Source organism: Carassius gibelio, chromosome B9 (genome assembly GCF_023724105.1).
Source record: "Carassius gibelio isolate Cgi1373 ecotype wild population from Czech Republic chromosome B9, carGib1.2-hapl.c, whole genome shotgun sequence".
NCBI lineage: Eukaryota > Metazoa > Chordata > Actinopteri > Cypriniformes > Cyprinidae > Carassius > Carassius gibelio.
Genome location: NC_068404.1, coordinates 23,104,287 through 23,126,385, shown reverse-complemented (window position 1 = coordinate 23,126,385; position 22,099 = coordinate 23,104,287). Strand labels below are relative to the sequence as shown.

Genomic DNA, 22,099 nt, shown 5'->3' with positions numbered 1-22,099 from the left:
ATTCAGGCCAGTCGAGGATCATGCCATTTTGGGAAGTTGTTCTTTTTATGCCCATAAGGATTCACATTAAATATTCAAAACATTTTTTTTTACCCATTAAAAGTCTAATTTAGCGGCCTGTTTTCGTAACAAAGGCCATGGAGCTGTTAAATCTCAAGACTGCATCTTTTTTTATGTCTCTTGTTTACCCTCAAAGTCCAGTCGTTTAATTAGAGTCTCTGCAGTTGTCCAAAGGCCACAATTATCCCAACCATGTTTAGTATAGACTCCATTTTCTTGCCTTTAGTATTTTCATGTTGCTCAGCACATCAGACAGTACCTTATTTCTATTTTCCATCCATCCATCCATCTGTCTTGGTCACATTAGTGAAATTTCATTGGAAAAAAAGTCGGCAGTAGTGTAACGGTGACTTTCGAACCAAGAATCTTTGTTGGGGATCACTTGAGAAACTCAAGCGGCTAACTCAAAATCTGCACCCATGTGCAAAATTCCTGATCACATGGATTCCTATTGAAATGACTGGATTTTGCCTGTGAAAATTCATTGAATAATGGAGAATGTGACCACATATTAAGAGAGCGTCCGCTCAGGGGTCACAGTTTCTCTAGTGTTGGCTTCTAGGGATCAATAAGTGTACATTACTTCACTGCTAACCTTTTTTTTTTTTTCGACATGACAGCACTGTCGACTGTAATTTATGGCACAGACATCCTTGTGGTCACTATGGCCAAATGTTGTTTGTACATGATACATGGATTCTTAAATTTAAAGATTACAGATGATCTTAATCATCCTGCATCCTTCTGATGCAATGAGAAAATACACTCAAAAGAGAAGGATTCCCAAACATTGAATAATCTTGTTTATTGAAGATGTTCTTCTGTGCACCTCAAATATGCAATTCTTAAAGGCCAAGATGTTATAAAACCCAACTTAGTGCCACCAGACTGCCGAACCCCTCACTAGGAGACAAAATTCAGACAGGGGACTAAACATGCCAGTGTCCTTAATGATTGTTAATACAAGCACAAATACTCTTCTGGAAGTGTATTAACAGCTGCTCACCAATGCTTTTTATTGATGTGATATTGGCACTTCCGGGTCTTGTGTCATTGTCAGGAAGCCATATTACCTTTTATGATCTCCAGATAAATAGAGTGCAGCAGTTAGGTTCTGGATACATTTTTTTCCACAAGGAAATTGATTTTTAGTGATAATGTACTTGAACCTTTAAGACAGACCTACTATGAGCTCTGAGGTGGTTAAGTGATATTTATGCTTTACCACGTGCCAGTGTGATTTCATCTAGGCCTACTTATAAAAATAAAAAAAAAGTGATTTTCAGAGATTACCCTCTCTCATAGAGCATTGTGAATTGTGTAATCAAAAGAATTTCTCAGTTTATATGTTTGTGCATAATGTGTCAAATTTCATTTTTTTCATCAGTTTTATATTATATCATTATCGCAGTCAGTCATAAAATAATTCACAGTTCAAAGTTTTGTACCTATGCCTTGTTATTCAAACTGCCAAAACCGTTTTTGCAATCAAATCAACGGTTGGTGAAGCTGTTTGTTTTGGTTCATGGCTTTAAACTCTTTACTGAAGAATTTTTTCAAATCCCCATGGAGAAAACGAATGAGAAAATTACTTCCGGAACCAAGGCTACTGAAGACGTGGGTAGTCACTGTTATGGCCTGTTGCAAAGACAATTAAACGAGTCATAAATTCAGAGCAAACTCTTAAGATATGAAAGAAGGTCTTAAAGTGGTATTTTGTGAGGCCTTTCAGCACATTACTGTATGTGCTCAGATCAGAGCTTCAGAATATCTCAGCATCTAAAAGAACAATCAGCACAGACTTCCCTGGTGTTCATTACTCTCCAAATAGCACTTGATTATATTTTGTTATATATTATATTCTTTGAAAGTGTCTAATCACCTAAAAAATGATATAAATAAACAACAGCCAGACTTCATTTGTTCCAGCTTGTACTGTCAAGCTGATTTCTCCTAGGGTCTCCAGTCATGTTTGAGAAGGTGCTGATGATTCTGATCAAAACCGTTGTATTTCATATTTCAGTGTATATTTCAGACGAAAGTGATTTACCTGTAATCTTGTTTCTGTAACCTAAAGAAAAGGGAAAAAAACTGCTACGCCAATAAATAAACCATGGCCTTTGTTGATACCTCAACTGTTGTCTTAATTTCTTCTGTTTCAATATTTATCACAACACCTAAAACAGAGTTAAAATGAGCTCCTTCAATGCAAGTCTATGGGAATTTTAATGTTGTTGAATTATCCACCAAGTGAAAATCATGAAGCTGATTGCTTCAAAAAGTATTAGCAGTCTTCTCTGCAAAATGTCATAATTTGAGGTACCATTCATGTCCATACTGTAGCACCGTGTGCTTGTTTAAATCCCTAACCCTTAGTATATACAAAGCTTTAATGAACACCACAAATAAGTAGATTAACTGGTCGGCTGCCATGCTATTGAGTCTGGCAGTCAATTTGCTAATTACTTCACAATGAATACAGGAGATATTTTACACTGTTGTTTTATTGAGATGCACTGTGCGCACATTGAAATCTTATGCCATATATCTACTATCAAAATCAAAAACAGAGACACAATACAATCATTTATATATAGGTCACACACCTTTTATGAGCAGCCACAGTTATATGAGAGCAAAAGCACATAATTTGAATCCAAGGCATGACGGTTGTCTCAAGATCATTCGGATTTATTCTGTCAAAGGCTTGATACTCTCTAGTCTAGGCCAGTGGAACTGCTTGTGTAGTAAACACTGTGGTTAAGGGTAGTCGTATTATGCATCACATGACAATACTTTAATCCCACCATCGTGGCCAGGGGATGTGTTAACGTTGTCAGGGTTAATCACAGATTGCAGCATGTGCAAAAATGAGTGTCTGCCATTTTCTTTCCACAGGGTTCACAACAATGATTACACAGTATGGATGAAAAAGACATTTTAAGAATGAAGTATGCAAAAAAAAACATAATTCACCCTGACAAGAGTGCTGTAAATTCATATTGTCCTATAGTTCATCCAAAAAAAGAAACTCTGTCATTATTTTTTCAACTTGATGTCATTTTTAACTTCTTCCTGCAGAACTCAAAACTAATATCTGTAGAATCGTTTTGATTTTATTTTTGTGGGAAAGACCTGCATTCTAAGATTAAAAGAAGTTGAGTAAATGACAACACATACAGTCGTGAAAATGACACCATTTTCATGTATGGATGAACTTTACCTTTAAAATATGACTAGACTGCTCTCAATTGTTAGCTTACTCTAAATATCATTTCCCGGTGTAATGGCACAAAGAAAACACCCCAATCCTCTGAATTTCCTCAAGAAACTAGCATTGTTCATTTCATCTCAAGGATCAGAGGATCTTCGCAGAAGTCTCAGAGGAACATTTAAAAGACTATTTTTGCATTCGTTAATAACAATGCAGATTTCTTTGATAAATTTCAGAGGCTTGTGAAAGCAACTTACAGGATTCTTGAGAGGGGTTTCTATAGCTTGAGATCTCTTTCACCCAGAGAGCTGAAACATTCTTCTATAGCCTGCTCTGAGACCTCAGACAGGGTAGAAGGGTTCCACTTTGGACTCTGGTCTTTATCGATTAGTACTGCAAGTACAGAGGAGAAAAATCTGTCAGTTATGCCCTGTCTTTTCTCTGGGGTAGTTCTGGAAAAAAACTTGTTAGGTGAGTGAAGCAACAGAAGCACAGTTATTTAGGTAAAACCCTATAAATAACCTTTATAATTATTAATAACAGATATTATAGGATTTTTAACATCAACAATGTACAGACATGTAATTTAACCTTTACTCGCATATTTTTTTTCCCATATGCATTCATTTTGAAGATAATGACTAATAATAATGAAATTTCCATTGAGTTCTTGAATTTGAATTTAACTAAGGAAGTAAACAGAATGTGGAGTTGTAATTTGAATTTAAAATGGAATTTAATTAAAAGAAAACCCTATTCTTTAAATGTTGTTTTAACAAAAATAGGAATGAACCATAAACATACTATCATAGATGCAGCATATGTGATATTTCCAGATAGAAATGTGTATGTAACGTGTAAATGTAGTAAATGAAAAACTTCATTTTATGGATTATTGCAGCAGAACACCATACTTTCTAAATGGCTTTAAATTACAAAATGTTTTATTTAAATGAGATTCTTCAAGATTACATATAAGGTTAGATATTCACCAACTCTTTAAAACCAACATTCATTTGATACATCTTATCTTATATATCTTAGTTTATCAATAGGAACTAATATTTTTTTTTTTCAAAGAAAATGTGCATCTTACCTGCTCTGACTCCCTCATAAAAATCGTGGCCTCTCTGAAAAGCAAAAGTAAAAACTCATGACACAAATATTTCCCCTAAATGAATAACTGGCATGTGAAAAATCTGCCAACACAGCTCTAAGCTGATTTGATTTGGGTAATGAAATAAAGCACTGCATTTACAGATAATTGCATTCCATACCATACAGGCCTGACTGAGTCTATACTCCATCACCAACACCTCCTGCAAACTCATTCTCGCTCCTTCCTGAATCTGCCGGAAAGTTAACTTCAGAGAGGTTGGGGACATTTTGGACAGAGTCTGTAAAATAATAATAATTAGTCTTCATTTAAAATCGATCTGTGAACTGTTGACTATCTCCCAATCTATCAATCCATCAAACAAATAATAAATTAAAAAACAAAACATAAAATTAAATAATGTGAGCTGGGGAAGACATCAAACCGGCCACACATAACCAAAATGTGCAAACGGTGAGGTTACACAAGGGTAACTGCCAAGTGTACTGTTGATAAAAATAGGCCCCACATGAGCAGAGGGCCAGTCCATAAACAGTCTTGTGTCCAGAGAGAAACTTATGTGACCTGCTTGGTCATAAAACCTCACATTCAATTCAAACGGCATGTTCTGTTTACATCACTGTCGCTTTGTATAATACAGTATAATGAGCTATTGCCATTATTTATATTGTAACTTCGTTTAGGTCACGAAAGGACAAAAGCAGGAAACAGAATTTCACTCAAAAAAAATAATAGTCCACACACATACACCAAGCAACAGCAACTGTAAATATTCAACAATAAAACGTCACTATGTCAAACATCAATTTCCTTTTTACAGCTCCCTCTAAACAAAGTGATGCATGGGAAAGTAGCGCTATGGGAGGAAAAACAGAATGGCTTTGAAATACTAATGAGGCATAATATGATTCAGGGCCCATTACGCAATAGAAGAGAGGGTTTGCATACAGCATAGAGCACGCTGACCTCAAATGAGAAGCCATATGCACTCATTCTGTTTATTTCGCCCAAATATTCCAGAAATTCTCACGCTTTACCCAGCTGCAGGAACAGGACATGGAAACACACTCCTGTATGAAGAACAATAAACCAAACCTTCCCTACTGCCATGTCATTTTATGAGGTTCATAAAATCATCACTTGCAGTTGGGAGTTAGAATGAATATACAGCTTGTCTCAACGCAGAAACAAAGAATAAGATATAATCTTAATTTTTTTGTATAAACAAAGGAAAATTATATTTAAAATACTAGCTTATAGGTATCAACTATACCATTCAATAGTTGGGGATCAATTTAAAAGAATGTATTTCACATACATCATGCTCATCAAGGCTGCATTTATTTAAATAAAAATAAAGGAAAAAAACAGTAATATTGTGACATAATATTAAAATAAAAAAAAGGGGTTTCTATTTGAATATACTTAAAAAATATATATATTCTTGTAATGGCAAAGCTGAAATTTCATCAGTTTCACATGATTCTTTCGAAGATCATTCTAATATGCTTATTTATTATCAATGCTGTGCTGCTTAACATTTTTATTGGAACTTGAGATACTTTTTTCAGGATTCGAGGAATAAAAATAACAAAAAGAAATGTAATTTATTCACAACAGAAATATTTTGTAATAATATCAATCTTTTCTATCACTATCAATTTAACATATCCATGCGGAATACAAGTATTCATTTATTTCCTGAATATGTTTGAATAAATCAGCTCAACATACCTTATTAGAAAAAAAGGTCCATGTGGTGCATTTAGTTTACCTGCATGTTAACTTAACTTAAAAAAAGTGAAATTTAATAATACTGTCATAATTTATTCATCTCATATCGTCCCAAACCTTTTTATTTTTTTTGGAGTGCACAAAAGGGCCATTGTGCTCAAAATCGAGTACATTCTTTTCAATATAATGAAATGAGTGAGGACTAGTGTTAAAATGTCAAAGTGATAAAAAAACAACAACAGAAATACTAAACAAAAAGCATAGGCTACACTATACTGAAGTCATAAGCAGCTTTGTGTGAGGACAAGACTTACATTTTTAAATCACAACATTGTTCGCGTTTGGATCAACTTATTTTTAAAAAAAAATATGTTTAATCACTATCCACGAACACACCTCAGTCTGTTTGAGAGCAAAGGCAGAGCCATCTTTCTTAAGGTTCTCCATGATCTCCTCCACACTTCCAGCTGAAAAGAGCCTGAAACAATAGAAGAATAAGAAAAATTACAGGGCCAGTCCTGCAAACACGAACACGTATGCAAACCCCATCTGTGGAAGTTTTTCTGCATCATGCTCAAGCAGTCAAGCCAAATTAGTCATCAGATTTAATCCTGGGACAGCAGATTAGTGCAGCATGAACTGATGTTATGTAAGGCTCATATCCAATGCAGAGTCAGACACCACAAAAGCAGGTAAACGAGGGGTGTACAGGCTCAAGGCAGTTTGTTCCACTAAACCCTCAAACTCTGGTCATGGTGGAATCTGAGTTTTGGAACATGTCCAATATTTATCAAACTGATCATTTCATGTCTTTAAATCAACAAACCCAACCTTTCCCTGCACATGGAATTATGGGCCTTTCAGAGTGTGATAAACTGCTGGAAACTTCTAAGCTTTACCAGCACCTTAAGGCTGGTGTCTAAAGCTTATCCAGTGAAACAGACACAAAGCCAGAAGTGTAACTAATCGGTTTCAAAAGTGTGAAGTCTACTCCTATCAGGCTAACACTGCTCCTGCGGATGATTTAGTCACAGTAACCACACTGTCACGTCACAGTATGCAAATACACAACTCCACTGCCATTCATACTTAAGTATTACAGGTTAAATACAATGCTGATTTATACTAGGGCTGGGAGATACAGCTAAAAACATACACTACCATTCAAAAGTTTGTGGTCATCAGTTTTTTTTTTTTTTGGAAGGAAATTACAAATTTATGGTAAATGGTACCGTATGATAATGGTAAAGACATTTATAATGATACAAAAGGTTTCTATTTCAAATAAATGCTGTTCTTTTGAACCATATTCATCAAAGAATCCATAAAAAAAGAAAAAAAGTGAACTGAATTATCAACAGTTAACCTACATTTCTGATTATGAATTATTGTGGAATGTTTCAGAATCGCATGAGAAGGAGATTCTGGAAATCTATAATCTAGAAGAAAAAAAAAAGTATGAATATATTCACACTGAGGCTTAATTATACATGTTTGATCATTTTGAGAAGAAAAACGTAGTGCACTTACACTGGAAGTCTATAGGGCAAGTGTACACACTTAAATATCATTGAAGTCATGAATTTTAGTTTCATTCTATTCTGGGTTAGGCATATGACCACAAAGCAAGGAGAGAAGAGTGTTTAGGTTTACCTGTCAATGGCCTCTGTCTGTTCTTGCAGTACGAAAGGTTTCTCAGCATCCAGACTGCTCTGAGGAGAGATAACAGCAGTCTGTGTTTAAACACCAGTTGAAGCACATAAACAGGGCTATATTTCAACCCAGACAGCTACAATCCTCAACTGTCTGTTTGTGTGTATGTGCAATGCCATTTTTGTCCTCTCAGACATCATGGTTGGTGTCTGAAGCTGAATAATAAGTGTAGGATCCATCTTTCAAAAACATTCAAAACTTTTGACTGGTAGTGTGTCTGTCTGTGTGTGTGTGTGTGTGTGTATATATATATATATATATGTATATACACGCACACACACAGGTGCATCTAAAAATAAATGTATATTTAATATTGCTCCTTGCTTTATGTAACATTGCAAAAAGTGAAAATTGTATATATTCTAGATTCATTACATGTAAATAAATTGTTCAAAAAGTTTTTTTGTTTTAATTTTGATGATTAGAGCTTACAGCTGATGAAAGTCAAAAATCCAGTATCTCAAAATATTAGAATATTTACATTTGAGATTCATTAAATGACCATCCCTACAGTATAAATTCGAGACAACTCTTGTTCTTTGAAACCAGAATAACAGGGAAGACTGCTGACTTGGCAATGGTCCAGAAGACGATCTTTGACACTCTCCACAAGGAGGGCAAGTCACAGAAGGTCAATACTGAATGGGGCGGCTGTTCACAGAGTGCTCTATCAAAGCATATTAAATGTAAAATTGACTGGAAGGAAGAAAAGGGGTAGAAAAAGGTGCACAAGCAACAGTCATCTACCAGGAGATTTTGGAGCACTTTATGGTTCCATCTGCTGACAAGCTTTATTGGAGATGCTGATTTCCTTTTCCAGCAGGACTTTTGGCCCACAGTGCCAAAACCACTTTCAATTGGTTTGCTGACCATGATATTACTGTCCTTGACTGGCCAGCCAACATGCCTGACCTGAACCCCATATGGAATATGGGATATTTTTAAGAGAAAGATGAGATGAGAAACTTTTCTGTTTTTGCAAATACTTTGTTTTTAAATGATCTTCTGAAATATTTTGAGATACTAAATTTTTGACTTTCATGAGCTCTAAGCTCTAATAATCAAAAAAAAAAGTTCGTACTTTACAAGTAATAAATCTACAAAATATGAAAGATTCACTTACTGAAATAAGATTTTTTTCCCCACAATATTCAAATTTTTTGAGATGCACCTGTATACATCGCCTAATGTATACAAGATAGTGGTGCACTGTTGACTGATTGTTTCAGATTCAGGCTATTTATAATTTCCTCTTCTGTGTAGGTGTACGGCTGGTTGACCTAATTTAGACCCTTCTAATGCTTAAAAGCTGTGACATGAATTCCAGAGACATTCCATTTTATGCTTGCTTTGGAGATACAGAGACAGCGATATCTCGATTTCAATACATTGCCACTGAATTGATTCCATGTAATGGATTCTGTATTAGCACTCTGAAAACAGAATCAAAGTGTCTATATTCCTCCCTTATCTGCTAAGGTCTGGATACACCCTATCTAATCTTTAGTATCAAACAATCTACAGGAATTAGTGCAACCTTACTGAACAAAGTTGATATAAGTATATGGTTTTATGGTTTAGTGACAGCTGCTGTAGATAAAACTCTCTTTGAAGCAGGATCATTGTCAGACATAAATAACATCATTAGTGCCCTATCATAATGCAAAGATAATAATTAATTGATTTTTCCCCAACTTTAAATAAGGTTAATATCAAGATTTGTTGATACTGAAAGACAATAAAAGAAAATAAATGCTCAAAAAAGGTCTGGGAATGGTATGTGAAAGCAGTTTTTCCGGAGCATGAAAGCCACGTGTTATCAGTCCCTCCTTCCCAAGGATTTCTGGAAAGCTTTGTGACGTAAAGACTGTATGAGTCACAATAATCTTCACTAGACACTCCTGTTCAGCACACACAATTCACAGCATTAAGCACCGGCAGCCATAAATCCATACCATAGTCATAATGATCATAAAGTCATTATGACTAGAATAAATATAGTAAAACACAGCAGAGGACTTTGAGCGGCCTTGGGAATACTCTCACTGAAAAAACGTTATGTTCATTATGGCTTGCTGAAACAAGAGTCCAAAGGTTCCTATCACATTTTTCAAAATTATATAATAAAAGTAATAACAATAAATAACAACAATAAAGATATTATCATTAAATAATAATACAAATGATATAATATTTAGATATTATGTAATTTAAATATTATTATTTTTGTAACACTTTATTTGACTGTGTCCTTTCACACATATTACATGCATTTACTATTATAACAACAATTAATTATGCATAATTGCATGCAAGTAACCCTAAAATGAACCCTAATCATACCCTAACCATATAGTAAGTACATGAAGTTAATAATACTCAGAACTTAAACGTATAATTACACTGTACCAGTGACACCTTAAAATAAAGTATAAACAAATGTATATACTGTGTATATATATATATATATTAGGGCTGCACAATTAATGGCATGCGATTGTCATTTGTCATACGTGTCTCATTAATAAAGCCGGTTCCGTGATTAGCAGTAAATTTCCATCACCTGCTTTCAAATGGAGCTGCACTTAAGAGACAGAGACTACGCAATATCATGTTCATAGTCGCATGCGATTCATCTGCGATTATGAATGCAATATTGTGTAGCTTTTCAGTGACAATCAGCAACACATGCGATTAATCGTGTATGTATGTATGTATGTATATATATATATATATATATATATATATATATATATATATATATATATATATATATAAAATGACCTATATGTAATGGAAAGCTAATTAATACAGGTTTGGAAAAACACACTGTGGATAAATAATGACTTTTTTTTTTTTTTACTCTATAAAGACGCACTGAAAGCAAATCCATCAGTGTTGTATACTGTGGCAATGGTGACGGCTTACACAAGCCCACCACTGCATAATGTAACCGCAGACACTCAGGTTGTGCCACATACCTGTTCTTGATAAGAATCCAGCAGTTGAGCCACATCAATGTTAGATGGAGACTTCAGATCAACGAGATCCTTCTCAAGAGATGCAATCTGATAGGAGAGAGAAATGGTAAAATTCTAACAATCTAGTGGGTCTAAATCAGATACTAAAGAGCAGAGAAGGAAACGTGTTGTTTATTAGAGGAATTTTTACAAGGTGTTTCCTGAAGGTAATGCTGAGACACAGTGAAACACAACATAAAACAACTCTGATCCAAAACCATAGTGTGCTGGTTACCAGGGAGGTCTTTTAGGGGCCACAAGTGCGCTCTCAACATTGCGTATAAAGGTCACATCAGCTAAAGTTTGCATGCAAAAACAAGTCCACTACCCACAGATACAGTTCTTTTAAAAACTTTTAGTGTCATCAGCACAGAAAATTAGCATGAGGAACTTATTCACCCTCACATGGAACTCCTAATTGCACAGATATTTTACATTTTCACTGGATTTTCTCACAGGGATTTGAAAGTCAATATTCTTTCTAACACTGGTTTTAAAAATATGCATTGTGAGATGCACTATACTAACATACTGAATAAAATGGATATAAGCAAGATATAAAAGGTAGAATGGTATTTAATTCACCCACACATAGGAAACATTTATTTCATCCACTTCTGATTACTGAAAAAAAAATTAAATATATATTTTATATACAAATAGAACAAAGATTAAATATTTTAGAAAATGTATATTCACTATAAAACCCCCACGTTTTACCATTAGTTTATACAGCTTTCCAGGCCTGAAAAGCACAATTTTAAAATGCCCTGACCCTTTGCTCCTCTTGGTGATGATGAATGAGAATACAGGCTCACTCAATATATAATTGTCAGGGTTGTTTTACATTCCTCATAAAACAAATTGAATCAGCTCCCAACTAGTTCTGCGGTACAAACTAACACCCTGTCCTGAGCCCTTTTTTGGTTATTTTTATCACAAGTCACTTCTGTGTGTAGTGTGTATGCCAGATCCTGCTGGTCGTCTGTCCTTGGCCAGAGGATGTGTGTGTGTGTGTGTGTGTGTGTGTGTGTGTGCGTAGGCTTGTATGCCCCTCTCTCCAGCAGTGCCAAGCCCTGGTCCTCATTTTCACCTCTGGCACATGAACTGGGCGTCGTGTCAGGGCTCGGTCGCCCCCTGCTGCCGAACGCTCGCTGGCAAGCCTGAGAAATGCTGACTAAGTCCTCTCCTTTCAGTAACTTCTCTCATTTCAGCATCAAATGCAAGAACTGCTGCCCAAAATCCCAGGAGGCCAGCACCAGCACAGTTCCCTTCCAGTCATTGTTACCTTGAAACTAAGTTTCATCTTTTTGTCTTAAAACGGTTCTATAATCATAAAAGCTTCTTCCTAGCACTGTTCTAACCTGGAGCTGGAAGTGAAAACATTTGATAACATGAAACAGTCATATCCAATATGTGTGTATAATGTACTACAAGTTAAATTTATTTCATATTTATATATTTTATTTGTAAAATATTAAACATTTTATATAACATTTATGAAAGTTGAAAATGAAAATGTAATTTTACAATATTTCACAAAAAAAAAATCTGTGAAGAGAAAAATGTGCAATATCAATTCACCATCAGCAGACAAACCGATGCGAGGGAAACTGATAGTTATTTGGATAAATTGTATATTTTAGTAACCTCAAAACTGTATGATTACCTGATAAACTTGGCAGTATATTGGTCAGTCTCTATACACATTACCTTGTCGGACTGCACAAAGTGCGTAGCCAACCCGACCCTCTGAACATCTCTCCCTTTGAGGCGGATCCCGGTCAGGGCAAGAAAGAGGCCGAGTTTGCCTTGAAGTCTAGGCAGGAAGTAGCCACCACCAACATCAGGGAACAAACCTATCAACACACAAAACAAAAGCCATTTAGAGCATGACAAAGTACAAATCTGGACACAAAATTCCCAATCCTTTTCTCCACTAAAAAAAATTAATATTAATATATATATATTAATTAATTGATTGCAGTGCTTCATGGGATGAGTTTGATTAAAGTTTGTACTTTTTCCTATGTCCAAACACTTTTTTTTGCACTGAATTAAATGTACTGTAATTCAGAGTTGGTCGGTTTGTTTCAAGGCTGCCTTATTGAAAGATTTAAAAAAATCCTTATTGAGAAAATGAATGCAAAAAAAATAATTACGAACTCAAGGTCACTGAACAAACAGTTTGAGGAAGTATTTCAATCCATAACGATCACTTCTTGCCTCTCTTAGTAAGATTTATTCATTGTTTAAGCCACATAGTGACATCTGCTGCCTGTTTATGCTGTGCTGTTGTTCTTCAACTTAAGACTGTACAGAACATGACTTCCAATGCTCTTTACACAAGAAAAAAAAAAAGATTATTTTCTGGCCACAGGAGTATAAATCAGCTTTTTAGGGAATTATTATAATTGCTCAAGTGATTTCATAAGTAATATTAAAACTGATACTAAAGAAATACTTGAATAAAAATACCTTTATTATATGAGCTATTTCATTGTCACATAAAGCAGGGGCATTACACATTTTATTTTTATGCCAATGACCAGACAAATATTAATATGGGTCAAAGGACACTCTTCCTAAAGTATTTAGGGAGCTGTATGTTTCCATGTACAGACCATTTATGCCATGTAGGAAAAGTAGTAAACTTTTGAATTTTGTTTCCACAATCAATTAATTGAATGTTGTATTGCCATTACTAAAGCCAAAAGATAATAACATATTATATTAAGAATTAACTGGAGTTATATTAGAAGTATAAACCTGAGAAACATAATCAGAAATAATAAAATAATCATGATAAACCTCTCATGTCTTTAAAAATGGAATTAAATTATTATAATAGTGAGTCAAACTATAAATTTAAGTCAAAAGAGAAATTCTTCAAATACTAAAGAGAACTATTCTACAAACAATATTTTTACACTATTTAATTACAGGCACCTGAAAGGGGGTCCTTGGCCCCTAGTTTTTAAAACTCTAGCATAAACCGTTATCAAATGCATTGTTCATATGCATTACCACATCTGCTCTCCACATCACCGTAGCTATTTTGGAGAATATGGCACGGCTGGGTACAGCTCATTTTCTCCAAAATGGCACTACATTGATATAGAGAGACACAGAGGAGACAAATTGTTGAATAAAGTCATTATTTTTGTTTTATTCACGTACAAAAAGTATTATCAATGCTTCATAACGTTACGGTTGAACCACTGATGGCATATGGACTATTCTGACGATGCTTTTCATACTTTTCTGGACCTTGACAGTGTAGCTTACTTGGCAGTCTATGGGACGGTCTAAAGCCTCCCAGTTTACATCTGTGGCGAGGGGGGCGTGGGAAGCCGAAAATACTGCAGCGGGAGAAAGAATGTGGGGACAAGCGGTAATAAGGAGGTCAAATGATTAATGATTGACACCTGTCTGTAATTCCAGTGATTGGGGGAGAGAGGATTTATAAGTGCCGAGCAGACCGGCGAGAGGAGGCTGGATCTTGGATAGAGCAGAGCTGAGCAGTCTGTGTGCGGTTATATGTTTAAAGGCAGAGAGCCGAGCCGCAGTTTACTTTTGTTTATCGTGTTTTATTTTGAATTAATAAAGAGCATTTTTCGCCACCCCTGACTTCCTTGTCCGTTATCTAACGAACTGTTTTACACTGGTGCCGAAACCCGGGACAGGGAAGCCGGCACGCCGCCATGCAGCCAGCGACAGCAACGCCACTTGCGGAGCTGGTGAAGTCACTCGCCGGTCTTCACCAAACCCAACATCAGGCGCTGATGGACCTCAAGTTGGAGCAGGAGGATCGCTTCCGGCTGTTGGTCCAAGCCCAGGATGAAGACCGGCGAGTCCTCCGGAGCTTTCTGGGCCGGGAGGGCACCCCAGCAGCAGTCCCCTCCTTAGCGCACGTCCCGCTGATGAAGATGGGTCCACAAGACGATCCAGAGGCGTTTGTGGATCTCTTTGAGAGAACAGCGGAGGCGTGTGGCTGGGAGCGCACACAATGGCCGGTGCGCCTCATTCCGCTGCTGACTGGGGAGGCACAGGTGGCGGCCCAACAGCTGCCTGTAGCGAACCTCCTGGCCTATGACGACCTGAAGCGGGCCGTCCTTCAGCGAGTCGGCCGTACCCCCGAACAACATCGGCAACGCTTCCGGTCAAGGGAGCTGGGGGACAGCGGCCGGCCTTTCGTGATGGCCCAACAGCTCCGGGATGCTTGCCGCAGGTGGTTGCTGGCGGAGGATCGCGATGTCGAAGCAGTGGTCGACCTGGTGGTACTGGAACAGTTCATCGCTCGGCTGCCTCGGGGGACGGCCGAGTGGGTCCGGTGCCACCGCCCGTCATCGCTGACGCAGGCTATCCAGCTGGCTGAAGACCATCTGGTGGCGTGCCCGGGGGGTGGCGAGCCCCTTTTTAACCTCTCTCTCTCTTCTCCTTCCCATCCCTCTCCCTCTCGCCCTATTCCTGTTCCCAGGTCGCGGAGTAACGTGCCCCCTCGTGTCCCACAACGGAGTGGGGCCTTCCAGGGGAACAGACCAGGGACACGGGAGGGCGCAGGGGCTACTGGTCCCTCCGCCCCTTTCTCCTCTCTCCACCAATCTTTTGGCCATCCTTCTGCCGCTGGGGCGGCGGGAAGGCCTGGGCCGGCCTGCTGGAGATGCGGGGACCCGGGGCATTTTCTGGACCGGTGTCCAATGATGGAAGTGGGAGCATTGATCCGGGTTCCCGACTCCCCAGCGGCCGCCCCCGATCAGGCTGGACTGTACCAAATACCTGTGAGTATCGAGGGGGGTACATATCAGGCGTTGGTGGATTCGGGCTGTAACCAAACCTCCATCCATCAAAGCCTGATGCAACAGAGGGCATTGGATACAAGCCGCAAGGTTAAAGTGAGGTGTGTGCACGGGGATGTGGTGGACTACCCTCTAGTGCCGGTTAGTATTCAGTTTCGGGGGAAAACGCATAGAATGAAGGTGGCGGTTAATTCCCACCTTAGGCATCCGCTGATTTTGGGGACAGATTGGCCAGCTTTTACACAATTATTGGGGGTTTTGTGTGCGGATGCTTCTTGGGAGACAGGGCAGGGAAACGGAGAAGCGGTGGCGCAGGCTGGCGATGCAGTTGCGGGACCTTCACAGGCTGACTCGGAGGAAACGAGAGCGAGGGCGGACTTCAGGTCCCCTGAGCTAGATGACTTTCCACTGGAGCAGTCTCGTGATGAGACGCTTAAAAACGTGTATGACCGGGTCCGCACCATCGACGGACGGCTTCTCCAGCCTGACCAGCCTCTCTCTTTCCCTTATTTTTCCATAATAAAAGATAGGTTGTATCGGGTGACCCAAGATACCCAGTCAAATAGGAATATAACCCAATTATTAGTCCCAAAAAGCCGTCGGGAAATGCTTTTCCAGGCGGCTCACTGTAGTCCCATGGCAGGCCACTTGGGGGAAGCAAAGACACGTGAGCGGCTCATGGCCCGTTTTTTTTGGCCGGGCATTCACGAGCACATCCGCCGGTGGTGTGCGGGGTGTCGGGAATGTCAGCTGGTAAATCCGCCGGCCACTTCTAAAGCGCCATTGCGTCCCTTACCACTGATAGAGGTCCCCTTCGAGAGAATTGGTATGGACCTCATCGGGCCATTAGAACGCTCAGCACGCGGGCATCGTTTTGCATTAGTTCTCGTGGACTATGCAACACGATACCCAGAAGCAGTGCCGCTACGCACAATCTCCGCAAAGAGTGTGGCGGACGCACTGTTTCGGGTGATCTCCCGAGTGGGGATCCCCAAAGAGATCCTCACAGACCAGGGCACGGCGTTTATGTCACGTACGGTAAGCGAGCTATACGAACTACTGGGCATTAAATCGATTCGCACCAGCGTCTATCACCCACAAACAGATGGCTTGGTGGAACGATTTAATCGCACATTGAAATCCATGGTTCGTAAGTTCGTTAAGGAGGACGCCAAAAATTGGGATAAATGGCTCGAGCCCCTGTTGTTCGCAGTGCGGGAGGTTCCACAAGCCTCCACAGGGTTTTCCCCATTCGAGCTTCTCTATGGTCGTCAGCCCCGCGGGGTGCTTGACGTCATTAGGGAGGCTTGGGAGGAGGGGCCTTCAAACAGCCGTAGTGAAATTCAGTATGTCATGGACCTTCGAGCAAAACTTCACACTCTGGGGCGGCTGTCTATGGAGAATTTGCTCCAGGCTCAAGACAGACAGAGTCGGCTGTACAACAGGGGTACGCGAGCGCGTCAATTTACACCGGGAGAGAAAGTGCTTGTGTTACTTCCAACATCCAGTTCTAAATTACTCGCAAAGTGGCAAGGACCGTTTGTGGTTACACGGCGAGTGGGGGATCTCGATTATGAGGTGGTGCGTTCGGATAGAGGGAATTCACGTCAGATTTATCATCTCAACCTGCTAAAACGGTGGAATGAGGTGGCCTCGGTTGAGTTAGCCGTGACAATTTCAGCAGAGGATGATCTCGGGCCAGAAGCAGCTGTCAAAACCAACCCGCTCGCTCTGGTCCCTGGGGGAGATCACCTCTCGCCACGGCAGCTTGCCGAGGTAGCCAAGTTGCAAGCAGATTTCGCGGACGTGTTTTCACCCCTGCCGGGTCGCACCAATCTCATACAGCACCATATCGAAACGGTCCCCGGGGAAGTGGCGCGCAGCCGCCCCTATCGTTTACCGGAACACAAAAAAAAGGTGGTTCAAGATGAATTAACGGCCATGCTAGAGTTGGGAGTAATAGAAGAATCGCATAGCGACTGGGCGAGCCCGATAGTTTTAGTCCCTAAAACAGACGGCTCGGTCCGTTTCTGTGTTGATTACCGAAGGGTGAATGCAGTGTCGAAATTTGACGCTTATCCAATGCCCCGAGTTGACGAGCTGCTTGATCGGTTAGGTTCGGCTCGCTTTTATTCGACACTGGATTTAACAAAAGGGTATTGGCAGATCCCCTTGTCGCCATTATCCAAAGAAAAAACGGCCTTCACCACGCCGTTTGGGTTGCACCAATTTGTCACCCTTCCGTTTGGGTTATTCGGGGCTCCCGCCACCTTTCAGTGTCTTATGGACAAGATTCTCCGGCCCCATTCCGCGTACGCCGCTGCCTATCTCGACGACATCATTATACACAGTAATGATTGGCAGCGGCATATGGAACATCTGCGTGCGGTCCTGAGATCCTTAAGGGTGGCTGGACTCACGGCGAACCCACGGAAGTGTGCAATTGGGCGGGTGGAGGTACGGTATCTGGGCTTCCACTTGGGTCATGGGCAGGTGCGTCCCCAAATTGACAAGACCGCAGCAATTGCAGCTTGCCCAAGCCCCAAGACCAAAAAGGAGGTGAGACAGTTCCTGGGGCTGGCGGGATATTATAGAAGGTTTATTCCTAATTATTCGGACCTCACCAGCCCGCTGACTGATCTCACCAAAAAGGAAGCACCAGATCCGGTCCAGTGGACGGAGCCGTGCCAACAGGCCTTAACCAAGGTAAAGGCTGCCCTGTGCGGCGGGCCGCTCTTGCACTCTCCTAACTTTAATCTCCCGTTTTTGTTGCAGACGGACGCGTCGGACAGGGGGTTGGGTGCAGTCCTGTCTCAGGTGGTCGCAGGAGAGGAGCGGCCGGTGCTGTATCTAAGTCGAAAGCTCTCAAAGAGAGAGACTAGATACAGCACCATTGAAAAAGAATGTTTAGCCATTCGATGGGCTGTCCTCACTCTGCGCTATTACCTCCTGGGACGGGAATTCACTCTCTGTTCGGACCACGCGCCCCTCCAGTGGCTCCACCGCATGAAGGATACCAACGCGCGGATCACCCGTTGGTATCTCGCTTTACAGCCTTTTAAATTCAAGGTGATCCACAGGCCGGGGGCCCAGATGGCGGTGGCCGACTTCCTCTCCAGGAGGGTGGGGGGGGCTGCTGCAGGCCGGAGTGCTCCCCGGCCTGAGTCGGGCGGTGGGGGTATGTGGCGAGGGGGGCGTGGGAAGCCGAAAATACTGCAGCGGGAGAAAGAATGTGGGGACAAGCGGTAATAAGGAGGTCAAATGATTAATGATTGACACCTGTCTGTAATTCCAGTGATTGGGGGAGAGAGGATTTATAAGCGCCGAGCAGACCGGCGAGAGGAGGCTGGATCTTGGATAGAGCAGAGCTGAGCAGTCTGTGTGCGGTTATATGTTTAAAGGCAGAGAGCCGAGCCGCAGTTTACTTTTGTTTATCGTGTTTTATTTTGAATTAATAAAGAGCATTTTTCGCCACCCCTGACTTCCTTGTCCGTTATCTAACGAACTGTTTTACAACATCCAAAATACCTTAAAATGTGTTCTGAAGATGAACAAATCTTTTTTGGGTTTGGAATGAGTTGGGGGTAAGTGATAATGACACAATTGTCATTTGGGGGTGGAGTATCCCTTTCAGTCTGCAGGATGTGGTTATGAAATGGCATTGTGTGGCGCAACAATCTTATTAACCTGATGTGCTTCTTTTTAGTAGCAGGGGCTGAGAAAACTGACCCCCCCCCCCCACACACACACACACTCCCAGCAGGAGGTACAATTTTGAATAAAGCAGGACAGGATTAGGTCCCCTGACCTGATTCCAGGAGGCAAATGTAATATCATAAATGCAGATTACGCTTGCCATTCACCCAGTGGCTTTGTCTCATGGCCGGCATAGTTTTAAGACTCAAATAGCAAATAATCCATCAGCAGGAGGGGGTAAAGGGGTGGAACCTTTTTTCAGGCGAGGGGGGAGGGGGGCATTTTCGGCACACAGATGGCTGGCACATTGTCAGAGAAGGTGCCACCATGGCTGAATACCACAGCTCAGCACAAATGACTCTACTGCTACCATGCTTCTCGTGGTGCTTTCCTTCCGGAATCCCACTTAGCCTGGAGCATTTAAAGCATGCATAAAAAATCAGTTCTTTATAAATGCACAAGAGTCCCCTCACCAATTAATTCCTAGAAAAATGTAAACACGACTGAAACATTGTTTGTTTGAGAGCTCCTTCATAGTAACAGCGGCTCCAACAATGGTGTGAGCTGGAGTGTTTTTGCAGTCAATTCCAATTGGACAAACATGTTTAAAATCTGCTCTAAACATTTGTTAATCAATCATTTTTTATGCAGATTCCACAGAAACATTTATAATGCTGCCAAGTCATGGGTTGTTTTTTGTTAGCTTAAACTTAAAACATTTTTGGTACTTAAAATATATATGATTATTGAAATAAAATTATTAAAAATGTATTGCGGCGGCAACATTTATTATTTTAGTTTTAGGTAGTACTAAAAGAAGTACTAAAGAACGAAAACTAAATTGAAATGAAATGAAACAAACTAATAAAAATGTCAAAACAACAAAATTACTACAACAACACATCTATGTATAGATTTAAGAAAAATTTTGTTTATATATTAAATATATTTCCATATAAAATAAGAATATGAATATATAAATGTTTAAGCGTAAATATCGTAAAAATATATACTGTATGTGTTTGTATTGATATATACATAATAAATATACACAGTACACATACATATATAATGTAAAGATAAACTTTCCTTTTGGATGCGATTAATCGTTTGACAGCACTAATAAATGTATCTTCACTCATCTGGAACGTTATTCATCCTAAACATATTTTCAGTAGTACTAATCTATGTTCAAGTAAAAAAAAAAAAAAAAAAAAAAAAAATGATATATAGATATATATATATATATATATATATATATATATATATATATATATATATATATATATATATATATATATATAATAAAAATACTTTTAATTCTAGATCAAACCCCTAAATGTACCACAGGGTGGGATGTCTGGGATGTGTTTGTCCAAATTATTATTTATGCAGATTTCCTAAATTATGCTGCTTATATGACTGTGCTTATAAGTCTGATTTGCAATAAATAATATGATATAAGATGTAACAGACAGTTTTTAAAGAGCCACATAAATTCCATGCAAATATGATGATGTAGTACTTGTTTAACCACCTCATGTCAAAGAAGAAGAACTATAAGGAAGAACGGGTTTTTAAGGGACTCATGAGTCTGGCCATGTTACTGCAGAATAAACCATTAAGACAAGTGCTAACCCAAAGAGGATTATTGGGGTTGAGAGACACAGGCTCTTAATGGAATTAGCGGGTGATGGCACACAGACACAGAGTGCATTCACTCAATCAGATACACACACACATACACACACACACGTGCACAGACGCTCAACAGATGTGTCACAGACTGTGATTAGCACTACTTCCTGCCACTCAAACAGGTCCACAGGGACTCTTCGTGCAAGGCTTGCAAGAGCTGAAGGACGCTGTACAACAGGAGGAAATGCTGTAAAGCCTTCTCATTAAGAGTCCAGAATGAACTACAATAGCCAAGGCAGACTTCTGCCTAAATGTGTAGAAGCATGTGATAGGGACAAGGGCAAAGTATTCATCACAGACAATCTGATTTATAGCACATCAAGGCTCCAGGCATACCATTCACAGGGTGTGATTAGAACGTGGAATGAAAACATTTAAAGCATGTGCAATAAAAGCGAGATGCAGCACACATGGGTGTATTCTGAGAGAATGGTTATGAAAGATGAATGTGGAAACATTCACTTTGGACCCAAAAATGAACATTTTGTCTTCATTTTCTCACCTTCATGTCTAACCAGGTATTTTCAGGATTAGTAAGTGATGACAGAATTGAAAGGTTATGACAAGCTCAGTGTCACTGAAAACATCAGCAGTGGTATAACGGTTCACTAGTTTTAGGAAATTAATACTTCAATCCTGCTAATAAGCATTAGTCAAAAGTGAAAGTACATTTTTTTTTCTTTAAAATAAAGAGTTCGTTTGAACGTTCTATTTGTCAAAGAATCGTAGAGAAAATGTATCACTGTTTTCACAAAAATATTCTGCAAAGTAATTGTTTTCAACATTCATAAAAATATTAAATGTTTCTTATTAAAAATTAATAAGAATCAGCATATTCGAATAATTCCTTAATGATCATGTGACACTGAAGACAGTAATGGCTTTATACTTTATACAATATTAAAACAGAAAACCGTTATTTTAAATTGTTATAATATTTTACAATTTGACAAAATTTACTGTACTTTTTATCAAATAAACGCAGATTTTGTGAGCATAAATGTTCAAAAACATGTCAAAATCTTCATAGATCCCAAATGTTCGGTAA

General features: G+C 39.5%; 2 protein-coding genes across 3 annotated transcripts in view; one reads left to right on the top strand and one right to left on the bottom strand.

Annotated features, from left to right (window-relative positions):
• Positions 1 to 2,546: 2,546 nt before the first annotated feature.
• LOC127965197 (3-hydroxyisobutyryl-CoA hydrolase, mitochondrial) overlaps positions 2,547 to 22,099 on the bottom strand; it is a 28,506-nt gene continuing 8,953 nt past the window's right edge. For both annotated transcript variants that reach the window (XM_052565858.1, XM_052565859.1), the window contains exons 8-14: positions 12,572 to 12,717; positions 10,820 to 10,906; positions 7,779 to 7,837; positions 6,522 to 6,603; positions 4,552 to 4,671; positions 4,371 to 4,404; positions 2,547 to 3,667 (exon numbers count right to left, since the gene is read on the bottom strand). In XM_052565858.1, the coding sequence (XP_052421818.1) occupies positions 3,552 to 3,667; positions 4,371 to 4,404; positions 4,552 to 4,671; positions 6,522 to 6,603; positions 7,779 to 7,837; positions 10,820 to 10,906; positions 12,572 to 12,717 (644 nt within the window). In that variant the 3' untranslated portion in view covers positions 2,547 to 3,551. The remainder of the gene's footprint in view (positions 3,668 to 4,370; positions 4,405 to 4,551; positions 4,672 to 6,521; positions 6,604 to 7,778; positions 7,838 to 10,819; positions 10,907 to 12,571; positions 12,718 to 22,099) is intronic.
• On the top strand, positions 14,609 to 19,131 carry LOC127965198 (zinc finger protein 213-like). The gene is made up of 2 exons (XM_052565860.1): positions 14,609 to 15,639; positions 18,953 to 19,131. The coding sequence occupies exons 1-2, from the start codon at positions 14,644 to 14,646 to the stop codon at positions 18,953 to 18,955; spliced, it is 999 nt and encodes a 332-aa protein (XP_052421820.1). The 5' UTR covers positions 14,609 to 14,643; the 3' UTR covers positions 18,956 to 19,131.

Excerpts from the sequence above, each read along its gene's own strand:
- LOC127965198 (XM_052565860.1), top strand. The coding sequence starts at position 14,644 with ATGGACCTCAAGTTGGAGCAGGAGGATCGCTTCCGGCTGTTGGTCCAA.